At 41.8% G+C, this 21,197-nt stretch overlaps 2 protein-coding genes across 2 annotated transcripts in view; one reads left to right on the forward strand and one right to left on the reverse strand.

The window, feature by feature from the left end:
* The first annotated feature begins 47 nt into the window (after positions 1–47).
* On the forward strand, positions 48–6,685 carry LOC124292052 (mitochondrial import inner membrane translocase subunit Tim9-like). The gene is made up of 3 exons (XM_046729126.1): positions 48–229; positions 1,908–2,003; positions 6,273–6,685. The coding sequence occupies exons 1-3, from the start codon at positions 197–199 to the stop codon at positions 6,447–6,449; spliced, it is 306 nt and encodes a 101-aa protein (XP_046585082.1). The 5' UTR covers positions 48–196; the 3' UTR covers positions 6,450–6,685.
* A 6,653-nt stretch (positions 6,686–13,338) lies between these two features.
* The window catches only part of LOC124292044, a 33,314-nt gene continuing 25,455 nt past the window's right edge, over positions 13,339–21,197 (reverse strand). Inside the window, exon 3 of the mRNA XM_046729117.1 lies at positions 13,339–14,873. Coding sequence (XP_046585073.1) covers positions 14,656–14,873 — 218 coding nt within the window. The 3' untranslated portion in view covers positions 13,339–14,655. The remainder of the gene's footprint in view (positions 14,874–21,197) is intronic.

A 21,197-nucleotide genomic window follows, 5' to 3' on the forward strand; every position in this document is an offset into this window, starting at 1 on the left:
CATACTTAAGAAATTATATCAATTTTAGAATGTTGTTACGAAGATAGTATTTTGTGTTTGTTGTTACTTCAGGCTCAGAACATGTGCGATTGATAATCCGAGAGAGAGGAGGGTGGCATTTTACAGATCTCGGGACTGGACATTTTTCATTTTTATCAAGAATTATTTCCTTGATACAGTGTCACAATTCAACGAAATGAATTTAGCAGACGAAGGGCAACAAAGAAATGTTAGTAGCATGGACACTATGAGGCACTTAAAACGACCTTGTATATATATATATATACCATGATAAGTTTTGCTTTGGGACAAGGGACCGTACATAATTTATGGCTAGGTTGGTGGTGGTGATGATGATGCATGTACGATGTGAATGACACCCCCAAAAAAATGTATGTTCAAAGGGAGGAACCTCCCGGCATGTCACATACAAAATCAACACCAGCCCCAACACTTCCCATGATAATTAAGCAAAAGGTTAAGTAACAAAATTGGTGACACCCCCAAGCATATGTACAAAATTGATCATAATGAATATACAGCTCATGGTTGCCAGATACATTCAGGTGACGATTCTCTGTTAGGGGTAGCCAGTTACAATAGGATCATGGCATGAGCATATTATCGCTGAAGGGGTCGTTGTCGGCACGGGTACTACAGATGTGTACCCCAGGTACGTTTCTATATACAGAAAAGTACCCTAGCCAAAATCGGAATACAGAAACGTACCCTTGGACGAATCCACTCCACAGTGTGTTGTTTTATTGATTGTAACTGTCATACGGTTGTAATTAGATGCATTGATTACGTTCTATAAGAAACGACCATACACAGTAACGAATATTTCGCGGAGCACAATAAGATTTGCAATCAGTTGGACGGGAACAACTACATACGGTTTCGGTTTTGGGTTGCGAAATATGGACTCATCGTCCGTGTAAGGTACCGGGTACGTTTCTGTATTTTGACTTTGTTTAGGGTACATTACTGTATACAGAAACGTACCTGGGGTACATATCTGTAGTACCTGTGCTGACAACGACACCTTCAGCCATATTATCGTCTTGAAAGACAAATTGTGGTCCAGCATGGCTCACAAGCATGCAATACTGGAGACAGTATGTTGTCTCAGTAGAACGGTCAAGTGGACAACATGCAGTGGGATTGCAGCAGTTCCAGTGGTCCTACCCATATAACAGACCCCCTGCTCAAATCTCTCATGTTGCATTATGTTGACAAATGACATTTATTACAATATATCTCCAGATAGTGTTAACACACATTTAGTTTCCCAAATGATGTAATACAATTTGATTCAGAAAATCAAATCATCCTTAAAAGACCCATGTGAGGGTGTCATTGTCTGCATATTTCAAGGGGAGAAAATAAATTTCGTACTAGAATCTACATGTACTTTACTAAGAAAGTGTAATCCCAAATATAACACATGTTACATTACTATGACAATCGCTTGTATAAAGAATAATAGCATTGGTAAAATTACATATATAGCCCCAGATCAAGCTCTGTTCACAGAAACAAAACTGACATTTTGATAAAGATTGTAACCATTTGATATGTCCAAATTGAACCTATGCTTTTGTTAAAGAGATTCTGTGAAATGATGTTAAATGGTTTTGTAACTAAATGAAAATACTTCTGGACACTGGATGCTGACATCGTCTCCATTGTTCACAGAAATTTGTAATTAATATGAATTCATTCATTTTGCTTTCATATCACCTCATGGCTGTTAAATATATTGTGATGAATAAGTGGGCTAAATACTTACTCAGTTTACTTACTCAATTCCCACTGTAGTCTGTGGTTTGTACTGAAATAATTATTTCTGTTAATACTGAGTATGCTGTACATACAGTGTTTAAATGCATTCTTATTTGTTTCAGTTGAAGGATTTCTTGTTGTTGTACAACAAATTAACAGAGCAGTGTTTTGAGAGATGTGTGTACAACCTGAACAATGTGGGCGTGTCCAAGGCAGAGGTGGGTGTCAGGCTATAGCCAACACTTTCCAGACCATTACCAGCTGAACTGATGCAAGGAGGTCACCAGTTTCCCTAATGATATATTTCTTCTTCTAAGTTGCATTACAACATGTAATTTAAAGCTAACCCTCTTTGACTTCAGTGTGCACAAGATGTTCACTGCCTAAGTGCCTTAGTTACCTTTACATTTTGTTGGTAGTAGGAAGGCATGTACTATTCTCGTGGTGCTTACGGATATCGGCTGAAAAAGTAACACAAACAATTCTTATCGTATGAATGCTTGATGTTTTTAAATGAAAGGCCTTCTCCTCTAACATCTGCCTCTATTAGCTGCTAGATCCATTAAGTGAATTACCACCTGTGAGCCCAATGATAAAGAATGCCATCTGCCATGGACGACATGAGCCTTCTCCCATTCTCGCGGTGGAGACATACACTACAACAGAGACTGATTGGACCTGTACCCAACAGCTGTACACCATGGATGACTTGTGTAGAGACAGACACTACAACAGAGACTGATTGGACCTGTACCCAACAGCTGTACACCATGGATGACTTGTGTAGAGACAGACACTACAACAGAGACTGATTGGACCTGTACCCAACAGCTGTACAACATGGATGACTTGTGTAGAGACAGACACTACAACAGAGACTGATTGGACCTGTACCCAACAGCTGTACAACATGGATGACTTGTGTAGAGACAGACACTACAACAGAGACTGATTGGACCTGTACCCAACAGCTGTACAACATGGATGACTTGTGTAGAGACAGACACTACAACAGAGACTGATTGGACCTGTACCCAACAGCTGTACAACATGGATGACTTGTGTAGAGACAGACACTACAACAGAGACTGATTGGACCTGTACCCAACAGCTGTACACCATGGATGACTTGTGTAGAGACAGACACTACAACAGAGACTGATTGGACCTGTACCCAACAGCTGTACACCATGGATGACTTGTGTAGAGACATACACACTACAACAGAGACTGATTGGACCTGTACCCAACAGCTGTACACCATGGATGACTTGTGTAGAGACACACACTACAACAGAGACTGATTGGACCTGTACCCAACAGCTGTACAACATGGATGACTTGTGTAGAGACAGACACTACAACAGAGACTGATTGGACCTGTACCCAACAGCTGTACACCATGGATGACTTGTGTAGAGACAGACACTACAACAGAGACTGATTGGACCTGTACCCAACAGCTGTAGAACATGGATGACTTGTGTAGAGACAGACACTACAACAGAGACTGATTGGACCTGTACCCAACAGCTGTACACCATGGATGACTTGTGTAGAGACAGACACTACAACAGAGACTGATTGGACCTGTACCCAACAGCTGTACAACATGGATGACTTGTGTAGAGACAGACACTACAACAGAGACCTATTGGACCTGTACCCAACAGCTGAACAGCAACATGGATGACTTGTGTAGAGACAGACACTACAGCAGAGACTGATTGGACCTGTACCCAACAGCTGTACAACATGGATGACTTGTGTAGAGACAGACACTACAACAGAGACTGATTGGACCTGTACCCAACAGCTGTACACCATGGATGACTTGTGTAGAGACAGACACTACAACAGAGACTGATTGGACCTGTACCCAACAGCTGTACAACATGGATGACTTGTGTAGAGACAGACACTACAACAGAGACTGATTGGACCTGTACCCAACAGCTGTACAACATGGATGACTTGTGTAGAGACAGACACTACAACAGAGACTGATTGGACCTGTACCCAACAGCTGTACACCATGGATGACTTGTGTAGAGACAGACACTACAACAGAGACTGATTGGACCTGTACCCAACAGCTGTACACCATGGATGACTTGTGTAGAGACAGACACTACAACAGAGACTGATTGGACCTGTACCCAACAGCTGTAAACAACATGGATGACTTGTGTAGAGACAGACACTACAACAGAGACTGATTGGACCTGTACCCAACAGCTGTACAACATGGATGACTTGTGTAGAGACAGACACTACAACAGAGACTGATTGGAACAGCTGTACAACATGGGATGACTTGTGTAGAGATTACAGACACTACAACAGAGATCTGATTGGACCTTGTACCCAACAGCTGTACACCATGGATGACTTGTGTAGAGACAGACACTACAACAGAGACTGATTGGACCTGTACCCAACAGCTGTACAACATGGATGACTTGTGTAGAGACAGACACTACAACAGAGACTGATTGGACCTGTACCCAACAGCTGTACACCAACATGGATGACTTGTGTAGAGACAGACACTACAACAGAGACTGATTGGACCTGTACCCAACAGCTGTACAACATGGATGACTTGTAGAGACAGACACTACAACAGAGACTGATTGGACCTGTACCCAACAGCTGTACAACATGGATGACTTGTGTAGAGACAGACACTACAACAGAGACTGATTGGACCTGTACCCAACAGCTGTACACCATGGATGACTTGTGTAGAGACAGACACTACAACAGAGATTGTGTAGAGACCAGACCACTACAACAAGAGACTGATTGGACCTGTACCCAACAGCTGTACAACATGGATGACTTGTGTAGGGACAGAAACTAGCCGAGACTGATTGGACCTGTAGACAGGCTGGTACACTATCAATAGACATACACTACAACAGACCATTGATTGACCTGCACCCAACAGCTGCACAACATGGATGACTTTGTGTAGAGACACACACAACAGATATGAGACTGATTGACATGTACCCAACAGCTGTACAAACATGGATGACTTGTGTAGAGACAGACACTACAACAGAGACTACAGATTGGACCTGTACCCAACAGCTGTACACCATGGATGACTTGTGTAGAGACAGACACTACAACAGAGACTGATTGGACCTGTACCCAACAGCTGTACAACATGGATGACTTGTGTAGAGACAGACACTACAACAGAGACTGATTGGACCTGTACCCAACAGCTGTACACCATGGATGACTTGTGTAGGGCATTTGACACTACAACAGAGACTGATTGGACCTGTACCCAACAGCTGTACAACATGGATGACTTGTGTAGAGACAGACCTACAACAACAGAGACTGATTGGACCTGTACCCAACAGCTGTACAACATGGATGACTTATGTAGAGACATACACTACAACAGAGACTGATTGGACCTGTACCCAACAGCTGTGATGAAACATGGTAGTAGAGACAGACACTACAACAGACTGATTGGACCTGTACCCAACAGCTGTACATGATTACAGAGACATACACTACAACAGAGATCAGAATTACCTAATTCATTTGTACAACAAAGCATTGACTCTGTAGAGACAGACACTACAACAGAGACCTATTGGACCTGTTCAACAGCTGTACAAAATATGGATGACTTGTGGTGAGACATTACACTACAACAGAGACTGATTGGACCTTGCACCCAACAGCTGTACAACATGGATGACTATGTGGAGAGACATACACTACAACAGAGACTGATTGGACCTGTACCCAACAGCTGTACAACATGGATGACTTGTGTAGAGACAGACACTACAACAGAGACTGATTGGACCTGTACCCAACAGCTGTACACCATGGATGACTTGTGTAGAGACAGACACTACAACAGAGACTGATTGGACCTGTACCCAACAGCTGTACAAATATGGATGACTTGTGTGAGAGACAGACACTACAAGGTACCAGTTTAGAGACCGATTGGACCTGTAACGAACAGCATGTACAACATGGATGACTGGTAGAGACAGACTACAACAGAGAGACTGATTGGATTGTACCCAACAGCTGTACAACCATGGATGACTTGACTGAGAGACATTACACTACAACAGAGACTGATGGACCCTGAAAATTCAACAGCTGTACACCATGGATGACTTGTGTAGAGACAGACACTACAACAGAGACTGATTGGACCTGTACCCAACAGCTGAACACCAACATGGATGACTTGTGTAGAGACAGACACTACAACAGAGACTGATTGGACCTGTACCCAACAGCTGTACAACATGGATGACTTGTGTAGAGACAGACACTATACCCAACATGGATGACTTGTGTAGAGACAGACACTACAACAGAGACTGATTGGACCTGTACCCAACAGATTCTATTTTTAATTCCATTATCCAGTTTAAATCCAACTTGCTGTTGTGACTCACAGCTGCTTATGTATTCAGTGTTTGTTTCAGAATGACTGTGTTGGTGTGTGTACAGACCGTTACGTCACCTACAACCAGAAGCTCATGATGAAGTTCATGGAGCACCAGAACTTGAGGCAGCAGGCAGCAGCACGGGAAGCTGAGGCAGCAGCTGCCCAGCAGGGGCGAGGTCGCTCCCAGCCCTGGGGTGACAAACACAACACCTAAACCATGATGGACTGAAAACATAACCCTGTCATCATTTGCTGGAGTTATGATAAGGTGGAGATAACAAGATATGGGACTTGTGGAGTGTAACAGGACATGGTGTCAGTGGCTGTAGACACAACCTCAAAGGTGATGTAACTGTTCAGCCCCCAGGGGATGGTAGCAAGGCAAGCAGCAGTGGCCCACTGATGATGTCATGCACAACTTATCAAGCATAAAGAATGTTCAAACTGAAAGTTGTCTGGGTTTCTTTTCCTAGGTGTGCAACTATGGACTCATGCACTGTTGGGGGCGGTGGGGTAGCCTAGTGGTTAAAGCGTTAGCTCGTCACGCCAAAGACCTGGGTTCTATTCCCCACAATGGTACGTGTGAAGCCCATTTCTGGTGTCCTCTGCTGGAATATTGCTAAAAGCGGCGTAAAACCAAACTCACTCACTCATGCACTGTCTGAATTATACTTGACACGACATGATGGGCCACAGCACACAGCACATTGTGATATCTTCAAAAAAGCCATTCGCTGTTTTGCTTTTTATTATGTTTATCATTGAGTTGTGTTGTATGTAGTGATATCTATTATCTTCCAAAGGCATTCACTGTTGGCATATTTTCAATGCATGTATATTATGTTTATTAATGAGTTCTATCAATTCAGAGGGGCAGTGGGGTAGCCTAGTGGTTAAAGCCCTCACTCACCATGCAGAAGACCTGGGTTCGATTCCCCACATGGGTACAATGTGTGAAGCCCATTTCTGGTGTTCCCTGCTGTGATATTGCTGGAATATTGCAGCATAAAACCACCTAGTTTTAAGTGATTTGGGCTGGTATCCTCTATTCTGTAATACTGCTAATGCATCATTTGCTTAGTTAATTGTTCTACACATGCCAGACTCCACATCAAACCTATGATATACTATATAAGCTACCCATGAAGAATTGGGTTAGAACTGGCCTTCAGCAACCCATGCCTTTCAACTAGTAGGATTGGGTGGTCAGGCAGCTGACTTTGTTGATCCATGTCATGGCTTAGATCACAGTCAGGCATATTTGCAGCAAACAAGCTTTGGTGACATTATAACACCTTTGCAGCAAGTGAGAATAATACCACCACTTCCCCAGCTTTGGGTACTGGGTGACGTGTTCACTTGTCTCCAGTACTATAGCACTGACTGTCTCTACATGCCTGAAGTTGACAGGAGGAAGGTAGAACCATGAACAGTTGTCTCCAGTACTATAGCACTGACTGTCTCTACATGCCTGAAGTTGACAGGAGGAAGGTAGAACCATGAACAGTTGTCTCCAGTACTATAGCACTGACTGTCTCTACATGCCTGAAGTTGACAGGAGGAAGGTAGAACCATGAACAGTTGTCTCCAGTACTATAGCACTGACTGTCTCTACATGCCTCAAGTTGACAGGAGGAAGGTAGAACCATGAACAGTTGTCTCCAGTACTATAGCACTGACTGTCTCTACATGCCTCAAGTTGACCATGAACAGTTGTCTCCAGTACTATAGCACTGTCCATGAACAGTTGTCTCCATTACTATAGCACTGACTGTCTCTACATGCCTCAAGTTGACAGGAGGAAGGTAGAACCATGAACAGTTGCTGGAGTAGTTGAATGGAGGGCTGCCGTTGTCTTCCACTCAGGGTACTTTTGACAGTGGATTGTCTTTATGCTCCCAAGCTGTGAGTTGGGCATGCTACAGCTATGTTCATTCACTTCTGTATCTTTGTAACGAGTTAGGTAGGATCACACACTCCAGCGTCAAGTGGGTGACCCCAGTTGGACCTGAGTAGGATTTGTGTGACTTTCTCTGAGGGATACTGTAGTTACCACTTGATTCAAATATTATGCACAGCATATGCTTGTCTTATGTCCCCATTTATACAAATGGGGTCACAGTTGTTAGTGCCAAAACTTTGGTAGAATTAAAGGAAATGTCTGTTTTATGCCAATAACGAAATAACAACAATTGATAACATGTTTATAAACTTTAATAACAATTGTAAATGGATGGATTATCAACACAGTAAAAAAATATTTTTGATCATTATATGCATATAAAACAGAGTATTAAACATTGACTGGAAGCTCTGTTTTCCTCAAACCAACTACATGTATGTTTCACTGTTTCAATGTCAAAAATATATACTCATGTGAACAATGCACAAAATATAAAATAATGCATTCATGAGTACTTAACACTGATTATGAGATGTTGATATTCAGTATTGCACAAAGAACACAGTTGGTAGGAACAAAAGTTTGTAAATGTTTCTATGTATGTGCACATCTGTTATCACCAAGCTTTCGAAGTATCAGCAGATTGAGAATTAAGTGCCTATTGGGGAGATCAGCTAATCTGGAGCCGGAATTGGACATGAGGTCAGGTACCATTATAATGACAGCAGGAATAATTCTTAGGAATCCTCTACCTCTTTACATCATTGACATAATTCCTGTATATGGCTGCCATCACACAAAGCTAATCTTCAAAAATTACAGCTGAAGTCCTCTTTCACTGTCAGCTACACACAACTAGTTGTCAAGATAATATTACCACCAATGAGCACCCTGCTCATCTGCTTGCAAAGATGGGAAAATCCTCAATTCTTTCCAAACTCCATGATCCAGAAACAGAAGACTGGTGGGAGTATTTCCAATGTGACAGAGGTAGTACTATCTGTTTTTTTAACAGGGAGCTATTGTTTGATAATTCTTATGAATCCTCTACCTCTATTACATCACTGCCAGAATACACCAGAGGGAAACAGGTGGGTTCTGGTTCTGCCATATTCTCGGTGTAGTTGACAGTTTTTCAGTAATATCCTCTTGTGGAGTCGTCCATTGAATCCTTTTGAGCAAAAACACATATATGTAGTCTCTGTCTTACAAGAACTCACCCTCTGTATCTCCGGGGCTTCTAGTTCAGTAAACCTACACTACCCCTGGATCCATTCTAGTCGGTCATGCAAACACAAATTACCTGCCCTTGATTTCCAGACCAGTGGCAATCTCCAGCTAGCTACCAAATAAAGGAGATAGGTCTACCATAGGTATAACATGATGTATTGGTTATCATTGGAAAGTTTGGAATCTTCAGTTTTCTAAAACCAATGTTGTCAGAATTGAAAGTGTAAGGCATTTCCATTGTAACCATAGTATCTTTGAAAGAGCACTACAGCTACATTTAAACAGATAGATATCATACCATTTTTTAGAATATTTGTATAGCTCAAAAGCTATGTAAAACAACACAGACAAGGTTAAAGGTCAAGATCACAGATATGGGTTTTGTTCCTATCCTTCATGAACTATTTTGTGAAGCCCATTTCTGGTGTCCCCCCGCCATGATATTGCTGGAATATTGCTAAAAGCGTGTAAAACCAAACTCAGTCAGTCATGAACTATTTCAAAATGTGTACTTTCAAAGATCAGTAACTAATCTAGCTGCTTCCAGTTCAATCTTTTAAGTTCATCAGAGTTGGCATAGGTACAGACATCCCAGACTTCAGAGAATGTGGTGTGAAAATAATGTTTATATATCAAGCACATATTTAAGTTTTCAAAAAATATATGTCATTTTAGATGCAGAGTAGCTTGTAAAGTCAATGTGGGCAAAAGTGCCTGTCAAATGAAGCGCTTCAGAATTATTATCAGTCCTTCCTGGAATCTGCGGTTGCAGAATAAACCGCGGAAATTACCTTTTGATGCAGAAAAATGACTGGTCTGTGGAAAATGCATTTTCATGCAGAATACCTGCAGTATTTGCCTTTTCACTGCCACGGAATTTACTTATTTTGAAAGTTAAATCAAGATTGACATCAACCGAAACGAAAAGTAGGGGTACATGTAAAAGTATGATTGGTTACACAAATACGAACTGAGACATTAGTTATAACGATACTTTCAAAATAAAGATGATTTTTTTACAAAGTAATATTTTCTTCAGCATCTTACAATGATATTTGAATTTGACACTGTAATTATTTTCACAAAATCAATCTTTTTGAAGATTGAAATTGCATTATTTTGTGTTTTTCAAGTTTTTAACTGCAGAATTGTTTGCAGAATTTTGAAAAATGGGATGCAGAATTTACTTTAAATTCGTCGCAGAATCCAGGAGGGACTGTATTATATAACGATTTAACACAGTTGTCCTAGTTTCAATGCTGAAGGTTTAAAATTAGAATTTCTCTTCTTTCAATGTTCAGTTTGAAATCATTTTGAATTACCAACAAAAACAATTGACATAAGAAATTATCATGCATTTTCATGCGAACCTCACCTTGATTTATAAACACTGTTTGTAAACAGTTGAGTTGCATATTATACAAGCAACCTTTTAAACATATACATAAAGCAATACTTTAACATTATCTTTGATTTGTTAACATTTTGGAATGTCAGTAGAAGTACTTTTTTTTCCTCCATAGAAATGCACCCAAAATTCTTTCAAGTCTGGCCACATTGGTTGTCGGAGATTCCAAGTTTTCTAACAATACCAAATACACCATGCTGTACCTTTGGCAGTTGTGTTTCCAACACCAGAAACCTCTGACAATTGCGTGAACATTTTACCAACCAATCAAGTGTCACCATAAGGGAAGGGTATGGGAGGTAACTTCTATTGAGGGACCGTTCATAACTTATGTGTGAGTGAGTGAGTGTGTGTGTGTGTCTGTGTGTGTCTGTGATGATGATTTTTATGGAGAAGCATGTACAATGTGAATGACACACACACACATTTATGTACAAAGTAAGTGACCCCCCCCTGCATGTCATGTACAAAATCAATGCCATCCCCCTAGTACATGTGTACAATATTGATGACCCAATCCCCCCACCTCCCCAGAACAAAATGGGTGACCCCCCTTAAAATCATCATCACCCCATCGAGCCATAACTTATGAAGGGTCCCTAACAAGAAATCAAGTCACCGCCTGCTTTAATGGACATGAAGTTTGGAAGTGTGTTAGTGCAACAGTCTCAAAACCTTTCGTCATCTATGTAAATAATACTTACATCTGTGTGGAAGATAATTTCTAATGCACAGAGGACACTTTCCATCTATGTTGATGATACTTTTATCTCCAAATGATGCATGTTGCTACTGAAACCATGATATTGAGTTGTGAAGCCCCTAGCTGGATATAGTTAATATAAACGTTGGATATATTGTTTACAAACATATCTATGATTTATTTGAATGTTTAGCAGCATGTTGGTTGTCTATATTCATTTGGCTTTTTCTGTATTTTCACAACTAAAATCATCTCTAAGTATGATCATTAAAATGAAAAAACAACTCCATCAATTTGTGTATATTCATTCAACAAAACCTCGGCATATTTATATGAAGAGTTACTTCATTAAAAGTTCTGACAGTTCCTTAGAGGTTACATAAAACAGACCCAGAACTATTGTCAGTTATTTGAACAAAAATTGGTTACTAAGACAATACTTCAATACTAGATGATGCCTCCTCTTGGGTAGATTGTGACATCATATTTGTTAATTTAAGTATCATCTGTGTAGATGTAAGTATTTGTACATAGATGGAAGTGACATGCTCCATAATGAAGGCATCCGTTCCATCAAAAAGAATTTTCAGGGTCAAGGGTATATAGTTATACAAAGGAATTCCATCCGTCCGTCCATCTATCTGAAGACATTTTTGTTCAACTGATAATGGTTGAATTGTTTTCAAATTTGGGGACTATCTTCTTTGCCTTATAAGTTAAGCAGTGGGGAAGTGCGAATATGTATTATGATAATAGTTTTTCCAAGAATTGCAGCAATTTACAAATCCAAACAAGGAAAGTTTAAATTTTGTAAAACAGCTTCTTTATCTAAAGGAGAGTTGCAGTGCAATGTTTAATTTCACAAGAGTTACCAGGTATGTCAGTGTACATATTTGATATTTTGTTCAACCAATAACTTGAACATGTTTTAATGGTTTGATTTCACAAGAGTTACCGAGTACGTCAGTGTACATATTTGATATTTTGTTCAACCAATAACTTGAACATGATTTAATGGTTTGATTTCAGATTTGGGGATTACCATATCTTTTGGAGAAGCACAGTGCATTTATGATATGTTTAATTTATCAAGAATTATCGAAAATTTTGTCTCTTAAACTCGGGAAAACTTCAAACGGAAAATTTGTTTGACTAACATAAATTTATGTTGCCATTTAATGGATTGATTTCAGATTCTGGCAATGGCTTCTTTGTTTACAAAAAAAGGTGCAATGCAAACTTTGATACAGATATAGAAATTGTCAAAAAATAATACAAAATAATTAATTAATTTTGAACTCACTTTGAAATTCCCAAGGAAAATTTGTTCATCAAACAACATGAAAACTATTTGATGGATTGTTTTCAAATTTTGGGAACTTCTAAGTTTATGCGACAGGTGCCCCTAATGAACATCTTGTTTAACTTTGCAAAGAGCCAAATCATCACAATTTAGTCAAAATGTTCCCTCGGTTGTTTTGGATAGGAACAACTCTTAGATGTTTTCGTAATATGTCCATAAAGTGGTCTCAAAATGTGTCTAGTATTGTTTAACATTGTTCAGAAGTGATTGACACACAAGAGAAAGGATGTAGGAAAGGATGTCTTCATGTCTGGCTGTGTTTTGATTTCTTGGTATAAATGAGTTACCTCCCATACCCTTTCACTTACGTCAGCACTTGACTGGTCGGTAGAATGTTAATGAAACACAAGGGGGATGGAATGTATGATCACAAAAACCATGGGAATGGATCCAGGTGTTAGTGTAGGTCAACTGAAATACAAGCCCTGTAGTTGTAGAGAATGAGTTCCTATATTGAAGAGACAACATATTTGTGTTTTGTTCTCAAATTTTCAAGGATTCTTAGGATGAATCCACAAGAGGATATTACTGCTGTCAACTACACCGAGAGTATGACAGCCAGAACCTACCTGTTTCCCTCTGGTGTATTCTGGCAGTGATGTAATAGAGGTAGAGGATTCATAAGAATTATCAAACAATAGTTTTAATATTGCTAAGAGTACTACCTCCATCACATCAGAATTACTTCCACCATCTTCTGGATCGTGGAGTTTGGAAGTTCTGAAGTGAGGATTTTCCCACCTCCAAGCTCAAGAGCTGGGTACCGTTGTACAAAACAACCTTAGCGCTAAGAGTATGACTATAAGTCTATGTTGAGGTCACTTATGATCACCTTAGCACTAAGGTTGTTTTGTACAACGGTACCCTGGATGTTTATTGGCAGAAATATTATCAAGGGACACCAGACATGGGCATGTACCCATGTTGGGATTTGAACCCGGGTCATCTGCGAACGCTTTAATCACTGGGCCAGCCCACCGCCCCATCTGGACAACTAGCTGTGTGTAGTGGATAGTGAGGAGGACCTCAGTTGAACATTCTCATGATCAGCTTTGTGTGACTGCAGCCAGATACAGGAGTTATGGCAATGATGTAATCTCCCATGTACAAGACTGTTCATGCTGATCTCTGGTAACATGCATCCCCATGGGGGAAGATTGTTGGTAGTTGCTTCACATCACTGTGGCTGCTTGTCCTTGATTCAAGTGGAAGATACACGAAGCCAGTGTATCCATCAGATATGTGAGAAAAGGGACATGTACTGTTTCCAAAATAACACTGTATGTTCATGATGTGTTGTAACAACATGGTGCTCAGTGGCATGTCACCTCACATCTTAGTACACTGTAAAGAAACCTGCACAAGGACTTGATTCAACTGGTAATCACTACTGCAAAGACTTCCTTGAAGGGAACTGCCATGAAATGTTAGTTGGTCAGAGAATTGAGTTGTATCAGAAATACATAAAGCTGGTACATGTGTCCTGGAACCCTGTTGTCAATGTTTCCACTTCAGGGAATATACAAAGTCAGATTGGCATAATGATAACTATCATGCAAGAGACACATAAATAAATAGGATAAAACCCCTGACTCTTAAAATGTATCAAAATGACCACCAGATTCAACTGAAAACCATTACATCTAGTCACACAAGAAGCATCAATATTGTTAAATATCTCCTCATACTGCATATAATATGCATGTCAATAATTGCACTTTACCCACAGTTACATAACACATATCACAAAACATTATAAAAATATCTTTCCTAACATAATATCACAGCCTGGTTAATAATGATCATTATCAAGTTAGGAATCGTAGATGTTATTCTTCCTTACTGTTCCCCGTCTCTTCAGGAGCTTCTCAAGTGGAGGCAGACGGGAGTTGCTTGTCTTGGCTGCTGCTCCTTCGCCAGTATGTGGGAGGTCGTAAGTATTTCCTCCCTGTGGAGACTTTACATGGCACTTCTGGCCAATGTGTGCCATCGATTCCCGTGGCAGTCTTGCAGGGGTATTGGCAATCTCATCTGTAAACAAAAGCACATACAGAGATTCCTGCAACATCATGACTGGAAATGTGATGTGAATTGTAACAATGTCCCAAAGACAAAGTGATGGCAGCACTTATTATGGCAAAAGAAGGAAAATATGTTTTGCTTACAACTGGAAATTCTAAATTTCTTTTTTTTTTAAGTTTGGCAAAAGTGATCTTGTAAACAGTACGGAATAAGTACATGAAAGGAGAATTTTGTGATATTTACAGTAACATGTAAGATGTTAACATTAAGTCTGAGATAAGTAAACTTTCTTTTGGTCTGGTAAGTTTAACAAATAATTGCCTCTATGTTAAAACCAAATTCAATAAAAAATTATGACAGGTCTTGGCTTGTAGAATTGAAACTTGCTAACACAGACTGAAGTATTCTTATTGCTCTGACAGTATACTCTTAAAAAAGTATACTCTTAAAAACAACCTGTTGGTCACTGTTTTCTGAAAACCTGGTGTCATCACTATAATACAGAAATTCATTAACACCTACTGATGGTATGTAAGGAGTAAAACATTCGACTCCTGATTTCAGCTGAGGTTACTTATGATAGTAAAAGGGTTTTATGCTCTTATTTATAGGCCCAGGAGTTACGAGTATGAGTGAAGGTTCTGAGATCTGTAACACAGATTTCCAGCTCCATTTGTGTAAAATGGGCTACCATAGCATGAAACAGTGCGATGAAGAGTTCAATAAGGAGTTCTCAGCTATCTCTGTATGGTCGTTTACGATCACGGCATCAGGAGATAATGTTACATGTCACCGCCATCAGATGGGCATAATGAATCCCTCTTTCAATCAGGCAAACGCAAGTGTGTTCTAGCAGCTAGGGACCTCACTACTAGGGGCAGGACTGAAGGTTGTGAAATGTCTGTGGTTATCACTAGGACATGAACAGTGTGGTTTACTTCAAAGCTCTATGGCCAAAGTTGTATTGTTATGATGACACCAGTTAATGATACAAGTGATTCCATCAACCCTTCAATCAGTAACCAGAAGACTAGATACAAGATTCTCTGACAATATGCATGGTGCTTCCATGAACAACCTCAAAGCACAGATACAAAATTTTCTGACAATATGCATGGGCAACCTTACAGCACAGATACAAGGGTTTCGGACACTATACATGGTCACTCCATGGGCAACCTTACAGCACAGATACAAGGGTTTCTGACGCTATGCATGGTCACTCCATGGGCAACTTTACAGCACAGATACAAGGGTTTCGGACACTATGCATGGTCCCACCATGGGCAACCTTACAGCACAGATACAAGGGTTTCTGACGCTATGCATGGTCACTCCATGGGCAACCTTACAGCACAGATACAAGGATTTCAGACACTGTTCATGGTCCCTCCATGGGAAACTTTACACACAGATTTTCTGACAGCACAGATACAAGGGTTTCTGACGACACTATGGGCATGGTCCCTCCATGGGCAACCTTATGGGCAACCTTACAGCACAGATACAAGGGTTTCCCTCCATGACACTGATAATGCAGGGTTTCATGTTCATGTCCCTCCATGGGCAACCTTGTAGTACAGATACAAAGGCTTTTGACACTGTTCATGGCCCTTACATGAGAAACCTTACAGCACAGATACGAGGGTTTCTGACACTGTTCATGGTCCTTACATGAGAAACCTTCAGCACAGATACAAGGGTTTCTGACACTGTTCATGGTCCCTCCATGGGCAACCTTACAGCACAGATACAAGGGTTTCTGACACTGTTCATGGTCCCTCCATGGGCAACCTTGTAGTACAGATACAAAGGCTTTTGACACTGTTCATGGTCCTTACATGAGAAACCTTGCAGCACAGATACAAGGGTTTCTGACACTGTTCATGGTCCCTCCATGGGCAATCTTGCAGCACAGATACAAGGGTTTCTGACACTGTTCATGGTTCGTCCATGGGAAACCTTGCAGCACAAATACAAGGGTTTCTGACACTGTTCATGGTCCTTCCATAGGAAACCTTGCAGCACAGATACAAGGGTTTCTGACACTGTTCATGGTCCTTCCATGGGAAACCTTGCAGCACAAATACAAGGGTTTCTGACACTGTTCATGGTCCTTACATGAGAAACCTTGCAGCACAGATACAAGGGTTTCTGAAAATATGCATGGTCTCTCCATGGGCAACCTTACAGCACAGATACAAGGGTTTCTGACACTGTTCATGGTCCTTACATGAGAAACCTTCAGCACAGATACAAGGGTTTCTGACACTGTTCATGGCCCCTCCATGGGCAACCTTGCAGTACAGATACAAAGGCTTTTGACACTGTTCATGGTCCTTACATGAGAAACCTTACAGCACAGATACAAGGGTTTCGGACACTGTTCATGGTCCTTACATGAGAAACCTTCAGCACAGATACAAGGGATGCTGACACTGTTCATGGTCCCTCCATGGGCAACCTTACAGCACAGATACAAGGGTTTCTGACACTGTTCATGGTCCCTCCATGGGCAACCTTGTAGTACAGATACAAAGGCTTTTGACACTGTTCATGGTCCTTACATGAGAAACCTTCAGCACAGATACAAGGGTTTCTGACACTGTTCATGGTCCCTCCATGGGCAATCTTGCAGCACAGATACAAGGGTTTCTGACACTGTTCATGGTCCTTCCATGGGAAACCTTGCAGCACAAATACAAGGGTTTCTGACACTGTTCATGGTCCTTCCATAGGAAACCTTGCAGCACAGATACAAGGGTTTCTGAAAATATGCATGGTCTCTCCATGGGCAACCTTACAGCACAGATACAAGGGTTTCTGACACTGTTCATGGTCCTTACATGAGAAACTTTCAGCACAGATACAAGGGTTTCTGAAAATATGCATGGTCTCTCCATTGGCAACCTTACAGCACAGATACAAGGGTTTGTGACACTGTTCATGGTCCTCCATGGGCAACCTTGCAGCACAAATACAAGGGTTTCTGACACTGTTCATGGTCCCTCCATGGGAAACCTTCCAGCACAGATACAAGGGTTTCTGAAAATATGCATGGTCACTCCAGGGCAACCTTCTGATACAAGGGTTTCTGACACTGTTCATGGTCCCTCCATGGGAAACCTTACAGCACAGATACAAGGGTTTCTGAAAATATGCATGGTCCCTCCATGGGCAACCTTACAGCACAGATACAAGGGTTTCTGACACTGTTCATGGTCCCTCCATGGGATTGCAGCACAGATACAAGGCTTTCTGAAAATGTGCATGGTCTCTCCATGGGCAACCTTACAGCACAGATACAAGGGTTTCTGACACTGTTCATGGTCCCTCCATGGGAAACCTTACAGCACAGATACAAGGGTTTCTGACACTGTTCATGGTCCCTCCATGGGAAACCTTACAGCACAGATACAAGGGTTTCTGACACTGTTCATGGTCCCTCCATGGGAAACCTTGCAGCACAGATACAAGGGTTTCTGGCGTATGCATGGTCCCTCCATGGGCAACCTTACAGCACAGATACAAGGGTTTCTGGCGTTTGCATGGTCCCTCCATGGGAAACCTTACAGCACAGATACAAGGGTTTCTGGACACTGTTCATGGTCCTTACATGAAAAACCTTCAGCACAGATACAAGGGTTTCTGAAAATATGCATGGTCTCTCCATGGGCAACCTTACAGCACAGATACAAGGGTTTCTGAAAATATGCATGGTCTCTCCATGGGCAACCTTACAGCACAGATACAAGGGTTTCTGAAAATATGCATGGTCCCTCCATGGGCAACCTTACAGCACAGATACAAGGGTTTCTGACACTGTTCATGGTCCTTACATGAGAAACCTTCAGCACAGATACAAGGGTTTCTGACACTGTTCATGGTCTCTCCATGGGCAATCTTGCAGCACAGATACGAGGGTTTCTGACACTGTTCATCGTCCTTCCATGGGAAACCTTGCAGCACAAATACAAGGGTTTCTGACACTGTTCATGGTCCTTACATGAGAAACCTTGCAGCACCAATACAAGGGTTTCTGACACTGTTCATGGTCCCTCCATGGGAAACCTTCCAGCACAGATACAAGGGTTTCTGAAAATATGCATGGTCACTCCATGGGCAACCTTACAGCACAGATACAAGGGTTTCTGACACTGTTCATGGTCCCTCCATGGGAAACCTTGCAGCACAGATACAAGGGTTTTTGAAAATATCCATGGTCTCTCCATGGGCAACCTTACAGCACAGATACAAGGGTTTCTGACACTGTTCATGGTCCCTCCATGGGAAACCTTGCAGCACAGATACAAGGCTTTCTGAAAATGTGCATGGTCTCTCTATGGGCAACCTTGCAGCACAGATACAAGGGTTTCTGACACTGTTCATGGTCCCTCCATGGGAAACCTTACAGCACAGATACAAGGGTTTCTGATGCTATGCATGGTCCCTCCATGGGCAACCTTACAGCACAGATACAAGGGTTTCTGACACTGTTCATGGTCCCTCCATGGGAAACCTTGCAGCACAGATACAAGGGTTTCTGACGCTATGCATGGTCCCTCCATTGGCAACCTTACAGCACAGATACAAGGGTTTCTGACGCTATGCATGGTCCCTCCATGGGAAACCTTACAGCACAGATACAAGGGTTTCTGACACTGTTCATGGTCCTTACATGAGAAACCTTCAGCACAGATACAAGGGTTTCTGAAAATATGCATGGTCTCTCCATGGGCAACCTTACAGCACAGATACAAGGGTTTCTGAAAATATGCATGGTCTCTCCGTGGGCAACCTTACAGCACAGATACAAGGGTTTCTGAAAATATGCATGGTCCCTCCATGGGCAACCTTACAGCACAGATACAAGGGTTTCTGACACTGTTCATGGTCCTTACATGAGAAACCTTGCAGCACAAATACAAGGGTTTCTGACACTGTTCATGGTCCCTCCATGGGAAACTTTACAGCACAGATACAAGGGTTTCTGAAAATATGAATGGTCTCTCCATGGCCAAACTTACAGCACAGATACGAGGGTTTCTGACACTGTTCATGGTCCTTCCATGGGAAACCTTGCAGCACAGATACAAGAGTTTCTGAAAATATGAATGGTCCCTCCATGGGCAACCTTACAGCACAGATACAAGGGTTTCTGACACTGTTCATGGTCCCTCCATGGGAAACCTTGCAGCACAGATACAAGGGTTTCTGAAAATATGCATGGTCTCTCCATGGGCAACCTTACAGCACAAATACAAGGGTTTCTGACACTGTTCATGGTCCCTCCATGGGAAACCTTGCAGCACAGATACAAGGGTTTCTGAAAATATGCATGGTCTCTCCATGGGCAACCTTACAGCACAGATACAAGGGTTTCTGACACTGTTCATGGTCTCTCCATGGGCAACCTTACAGCACAGATACAAGGGTTTCTGACACTGTTCATGGTCCCTCCATGGGCAAACCTTGCAGCACAGATACAAGGGTTTCTGACGCTATGCATGGTCCCTCCATGGGAAACCTTACAGCACAGATACAAGGGTTTCTGACACTGTTCATGGTCTCTCCATGGGCAACCTTACAGCACAGATACAAGGGTTTCTGAAAATATGCATGGTCTCTCCATGGGCAACCTTACAGCACAGATACGAGGGTTTCTGACACTGTTCATGGTCCTTACATGAGAAACCTTGCAGCACAAATACAAGGGTTTCTGACACTGTTCATGGTCCCTCCATGGGAAACCTTGCAGCACAGATACAAGGGTTTCTGAAAATATGCATGGTCTCTCCATGGGCAACCTTACAGCACAGATACAAGGGTTTCTGATGCTATGCATGGTCCCTCCATGGGCAACCTTACAGCACAGATACGAGGGTTTCTGACACTGTTCATGGTCCCTCCATGGGAAACCTTGCAGCACAGATACAAGGGTTTCTGACGCTATGCATGGTCCCTCCATGGGCAACCTTACAGCACAGATACAAGGGTTTCTGACGCTATGCATGGTCCCTCCATGGGAAACCTTACAGCACAGATACAAGGGTTTCGGACACTGTTCATGGTCCCTACATGAGAAACCTTCAGCACAGATACAAGGGTTTCTGAAAATATGCATGGTCTCTCCATGGGCAACCTTACAGCACAGATACAAGGGTTTCTGAAAATATGCATGGTCCCTCCATGGGCAACCTTACAGCACAGATACAAGGGTTTCTGACACTGTTCATGGTCCTTACATGAGAAACCTTCAGCACAGATACAAGGGTTTCTGACACTGTTCATGGTCTCTCCATGGGCAATCTTGCAGCACAGATACGAGGGTTT

This window comes from Haliotis rubra, unplaced genomic scaffold, assembly GCF_003918875.1.
Source record: "Haliotis rubra isolate DU_JTF1 unplaced genomic scaffold, ASM391887v1 Scf506, whole genome shotgun sequence".
Classification (NCBI taxonomy): Eukaryota; Metazoa; Mollusca; class Gastropoda; order Lepetellida; family Haliotidae; genus Haliotis; species Haliotis rubra.